Genomic DNA, 6,143 nt, shown 5'->3' on the forward strand with positions numbered 1-6,143 from the left:
CTTTAAGATTTTATTTATTTGACAGAGAGAGATCACAAGTAGGCAGAGAGGCAAGCAGAGAGAGAGAGAGAGGAGGAAGCAGGCTCCCTGCCTAGCAGAGAGCCCGATGTGGGACTCGATCCCAGGACCCTGAGATCATGACCTGAGCCGAAGGCAGAGGCTTAACCCACTGAGCCACCCAGGCAGCCCCCCGCCCGTTTTTTTTTTTTTAAGATTTCATTTACTCGAGAGAGAGAGCGAGAGAGAGAGAGAGAGTGAGGGAGAGCATGAGATGGGGGAGGGTCAGAGGGAGAAGCAGACTTCCCACTGAGCAGGAAGCCCAGTGTGGGACTGGATTCCGGGACTCTGGGATCAAGACAGACGCCTGACCGACTGAGCTATCCAGGTTCCTTTTTTGTGTGCTATATTAAAACAATCCAGAAAGGATTCTTCCCTTTCTGTTGGACTTTGTAGGTCAGTAAGGGAGTGGCTTTGGTGTGTTGTCCCTGACTTCCTGAAGCAGTAGGAGAGCAAGCTGCAGCCACAGGCAGGCCAGGCTGTGAGCCCGGGGGAGGCTTCTGCACCGCCCTTCTGCAGGCTGCCGGATCAGCTCCTGCTGATTTTGAGAACCAAAGAGTTGTCCCGGTGTTAACTTTGGGATTTGTGGATCCGTGTCATACACGACGTTTAGAGGGACAGAGGTACTGTTACTAGTGCATAAATACGCTCTTTCTCTTGCGAGGTCACTTAGTTTTTAGCAGTGGCCGTCCCGTAATGGCACAGTAATGGTGCGGTTGTGGGGGGAGAAGGACTGCTGTGGGCCTGCTTCCTGCCTCAGCAACCCCCTGTACAGGGCCTGGGCCACTTCGCAGCACACAGAGCGCACAGCTGGCCTCTCTCAAAATGAGGCCTGGATTTTATCGCTGCCCCGAAGATGTGTTTCCAAGAACATAATCCTAACAGCCCCCTCTTTGTCACATTGCCACTGCCCTTTCAGTACACGTAGGTGGAAAAAAACAACACATTTAATTGTTTCAAAGATTATATATATATATTTTTAGCAAATATATAGTAAAGGGGGGGGATTAATAAAGGGCTATTTTTCTCAGCTTGTGGTTTCTAATTACATCAGTTACAGCTTAGCCCTGCCCTTAACTAGAGTGCAGGCATGAACTGGAAAAGAATGAGCTAATCCGTGATAGATCGGGTTGAATAAAGATCTCCATTCATATCTTTACCTTTTATCCCTTGTTCCAAGTGCCAAGAATTAATGCTGTTTGAAAGTACAGACTGAACCTGCCAAGCTTTGGACGGCTCCGATAATCCTAATTATTTTAGACGTGAGTGAGAAGGGCAGCAGTGCCACTGTGGAAAAGAGTCCCTTTGTGAAACATTACATATCTGCTAAGTGGTGTTGATTGGACGTGATTTTATTTCCAAACACGGCAGTTATCACGGAGCGGAAGAATTTGTTGTTTGAGAAATTTTCATTAGCTTTTCATCAGACTCTGAGGCCTGCAAACTCTTGGAGACCAGAGGCCAGCACTTTTGTTTTCTTCCTGTCCACATGGAGGCGTGGAGCTGCTAACAATTGAGGAGTGCCACTCATATTCTTATTTTTAAATGGTTTCTTAGTGGGCGTTTAACAGCATTTAACAGAGAGAGGAAGAAAATTTTTCTCAAGCATGAATATCCTGTTTTCTCACATCACTGGAGGAGAATTATTCGTTCCAGCCCACTGACTTCCAACAGATCATTCAAGTTAAAAGTCAGGGGTCTTTGCAATGTTGAAAGATTTAGCAGTTAGAGTGGTTTTTGTTTTGTTTTTTCTTGAGGTGGGTTTTTTTTTTTTTTTTTTTTTTTTTTGAGGAGGGGAGTGCAGTAAGATAGATAGTATCGCTGGAATCATCTTTAAAAAATTTTTTTCCCAGCACTGATTAGAGTGATTACGTGTAAGATTTTTTTGTTTGTTTTTAAATAATTGTAAAAGAAAGCCCCTTTAGCTTTTTAGACAAACAGGCTACTTGAGAGAAAACAGATACTGGGCTTGCTGGTTTAATCGAGGGTCAGCCTGGAAGAGGTTTACCCACTTTTCATTGAAACACATACAAGAAATCAAATGAGCGAGTTTTTCTGTTTCTTACTTTTTAGTCTCTACTTCGGTGTCCAGAAGTCATTTCTTCCATTTCGGGAATGCTGGGAAATGCTGGGAGCCTGTCTGTGATCTATGGAAGGGTAGCAGAATCCTGAATTGTTTATTGCCTGTGAATGCTGGCTGCTTTCCCCCCTCAGCCCCTACCCCAAGCCCAGCTGCCCCCCATCCCCACCCCCACCCCGCAGCACCCAAGCAAAGCACTAACATCTTCAGTGATGCAAATAGTTGTGTGTTGAGCATCTCTGGGCCAATTATTCTTTCTTTGGGCTAATTCCCCAGAGTGGAATTACCAGGTCAGAGGGTATGAACAGTTTTACGGTTCTTATTACATGTCCCTAGATTGCTGTCCAGAAGGACTGAACCGATTTCTAGTGCTACCAACAGTGTACCTTTCTTACAGTCCCACTGACACAAGGCATTAGCGTTTCCACAAAATAATTCTGACTTTTGAATTTTTAATTGGTATAGAATAATTTATAGTGGTCAATGATTACTCTTCCCCCAACAACATTTAATGAAGCTGCATTAAAATGGAGAGGGTTCTTTTGAGGGTGGTAGTAAAATAGGGTTTGGACATTTTTCTCCCAAGAGAATGCTTAGGAAATCTTTACTGTAATTACTATTGGGAGGGGCCACACTAACTAAGTTCAGCAAATACTGTCCTGAACCTTAGCAGTCCCCTTTCCAAAGACTCTGCTAAGCCTCGACAAAAGTAAGAACAACATAGACAACATAGAGAGACAGTGAAAAATACTGGCAATTTTCAAAACAGGTTGCGTTCATTTATTTGCATCTTCTCTGGAGTGCAGTCACGCGTGAAGGCGGCTGCAGCCCTGCCCCTGTCTGTGCAGGTGACACCCTGTTGTGTCTCTGGAGCCAGAGGCTCGGCAATACTTCCCAAGAAAACACCCACAAGGCAACTGAGGGCAAAGGGGGCTATCCCCTGATTTCTTCCTTTGGCAGAATTCCTGCCCTTCCCCTTTTTGGTCACAGATCAGTTAACTGTGAGTGGATGGTGTAGGGCTGGGGGGTAATGGGGAGGGGGACCGAAGGCAGGAGGCAGACTGGGGGCCCAGGACATGTCAGGGGAGCACTCACTGACCCCTTCCTAGCTGCTGCCTGAGTCTGACAAGGGTCAGGTATTTTGCCTCCTTAAACTCAGAGACTAGGACCTTTCCGTGGCAGTCACTAAACGTGGTGCCCAAGCGTGGGGGCCGGTGCAGGGAGAGTGAGACCGCGGGTCAAGCTGGCTGGTGCCACACTGCCCTTCAGCTTCCAGAAGGTCCCCTGTGTCACCCCTTGAGAATAATTCTTCCCTTGAATGGTTGGAGCATTACATACTTCGGTAAGGTTTGTGGCATGCAGGAAGTGGGCAGTAAAGTCTCCCTCCTGTCCCCGTTGCTTGTGACAGAGGACCTTCTGTCACTGGTTTGAGGTGGGATGGGGCAGTGGGCTGATCAGCTCATGGACTCTGCAGTTGGCTCTTAGCTGTCCAGATCTGTGTAGGGGACCAAGATGTCAGAGCAAAGTCTGCTGCTTTGTGTATGTGTGTGTATGGGGGTGTGTGTGTATATATATATATATATATATATATATATATATATATATATATGGCATTCTGGGCACACAGCGCCATTCATAAATCATCTTGAATTTGCAGGGAACTTTGCATCCATTGAAAATTTGAATTTAGCCTCTATGAACTGCAGTGAGATGAAGGCTTCAGATGTCGTAGGCTCACAGGGCTTTTGGTTGCCGTATGTATTTATATAAGCATGTGTATGCTTTTTGGTGACTGTAAAGTACATTTAACAGCGTTCTACTTTAAAAGTTTTTTTTAAAACGGAGCTTACACACTTTTACTCTTGCTTTTTATTTAAATGACTAAACAAATACTATCAATATCAAAGATAGTTGCTGGTCAGGAAATTGCTTTAATTGTTTCTCAGATGTACTCACTAAGTTCTCAGATCTGTGCCTTTCCTTATTGGAGGTATTTGAGGTAGTCATATAAAATTCTCCGTCCTTCTGTCTGTCCATCTGTATGTCACATGAGAAGAAAGGGGCTTTCTGAAATAAGTTGGTGTAGTGGTATGGTTCAAGGTCTGCCTCTTAAATCCCAGCTCTGTTCTTTTAGTTCTGTGTGGTTCCACTAGCTGCAGCAAACCTTTTCCAAACCCATAACAAGCGTAAATAGTGTTCTCTTGTAAAAAGGTCTCTTTTCAGCATGGTAATATACCTTATTAAATCCCAAACATAATAAGTATTGATGGCAAACACATCAGGACCCGGTACAGCTTCTACTATGATTTAGTTCTCTACAAATGACTCCAGCACTCAGCTCCCAGTGCATTTTGCTAATTACATCATAGATTTCCCTATTGATGAACACAGACTGAATTAACACAGGAGCACTAATGTACCCTTTCACCATTATTGTTGTACAAGAAGCCGTGGCAGATGCTGGCAGTTAGTTACACAAACATTAGTATTAACGATTGGCCATTTGGAATTGGTGACAAACTACTGCCCGGCAGAATCCTGAGGCTGAAACCAATCAGGAAGTTAATGAGGAGAGAAATTACCACTGCAGCTTCCCCTTAATTACATTCACTCTAGGCAGGAAGGGAGTTCTGGGGGTGGGTCTGAACTCGGCTAAGGTTAAGAAGGTCAGAGACCCTTTTGCTTAAATTTTGTATCTACTGTGGCTTGTAAGGTTGCAGAAATTGCTCAGCGCATTACCATCCTTCATATTTAATGTCAGGTCCTAGTAGAGTTTTACATTCGCGGATTTGCTTTTAAAATCTCTACCTGACTCCTCTTTTAGTGAAGGTATTCCTTTAAGTTTTTATATTTAAAAAAAACCCAAAACTCTTTAGTTTTCAAAAGTTACGTAAATAGCAAGTGTTTGGCCCTGTAAGTCCCAAGAGAAATACCAGGTATATTAATCTATCACCTTCGCTGGCTACATGTTGGAAAACTTAGGGTTACCTGTCAAACGGTAGAACACATGCTGGAGCTTTGCTTGGGGTAATTTGTCAGACAGATCATTTGACAAGACAAGTTCTATTAGCGTCCTTTACATAAAGGGGAGGGGTTCCGTGAAGGGAGGAAATAGTTTCCGCAGAGGGGGAAGGAGGAAAAGACTGGGTTTTTTTAATTTTCCTCTTTATGCACGTAAATTCAGAACTCTGGTACCTAACTTTGCCCTTCAACTCAGATAACTGAATAGATGTTGTGCAGAAATACTGTGTGTGTGTGTGTGTGTGTGTGTGTGTGTGTGTGTTTTCCTAAAGAAACACTGGGGTTTTTAATGAGTGCCTAGAACAACACTTTCAACTCAGAATAGAAATGCACAGTGCCTCTATCTTTGTTGGAACCTAATTGAATACTGAATGCGGAAAGACTAGCCACTTTTAACACTCTTCTCCCTCCCTGTCTCTCCCCATGTCCCAGTATTCTCGCCGCCCAGCAGTCAAGATTCTGGCTTGGTTTCCCTCTCCAGCAGCTCTCCTATTAGTAACGAGAGCACAAAGGGAGTGCTTGAATGTGAGTCTGCCTCCGAGCCCAGCAGCTTCGCCGTCACTCCCGTCATCGAAGAGGACGAGTAAATGATGCCTGGTGCCTTTGGTGGTTTCCTTCACTTGGAATAGCAGGCTTATTCCATTTAGACACGGGGTTTGTTGTTAATATTTTGCCTTGACTCATGTCGACTTAACTGTTGAGAGCGTGTTTGGTTTATACTCCTTAGAGCTTAGCACAGAGGCTAAAATACATTTGGAATAGTTTAGGATCCTTGATACCATCTGCAAGAACTAAGTGCTTTGTTCATGGAGTTAAATAGTAGTATCCCCCCCCATTTTTCATGATTCTGGTTTACATGTAGTTTTCAAAAAATACAATAATTCACTAAAGTCAGGGAGTACATTTGCATCTAAATGTGTCATAATTAGATATTACTTCTGGTTTTAAAATGAAATCTTAGGTGCCTTAGATGTTTCTATTTTAG

At 43.9% G+C, this 6,143-nt stretch overlaps 1 protein-coding gene across 1 annotated transcript in view; it reads left to right on the forward strand.

The window, feature by feature from the left end:
• Positions 1-5,745, forward strand: part of DMRT1 (doublesex and mab-3 related transcription factor 1) — a 106,270-nt gene extending 100,525 nt beyond the window's left edge. Inside the window, exon 5 of the mRNA XM_059412329.1 lies at positions 5,591-5,745. Within this exon, the coding sequence (XP_059268312.1) occupies positions 5,591-5,745 (155 nt within the window). The remainder of the gene's footprint in view (positions 1-5,590) is intronic.
• The last annotated feature ends 398 nt before the right edge of the window (positions 5,746-6,143 follow it).

This window comes from Mustela nigripes, chromosome 9 (genome assembly GCF_022355385.1).
Source record: "Mustela nigripes isolate SB6536 chromosome 9, MUSNIG.SB6536, whole genome shotgun sequence".
In the NCBI taxonomy this organism is placed as follows: Eukaryota; Metazoa; Chordata; class Mammalia; order Carnivora; family Mustelidae; genus Mustela; species Mustela nigripes.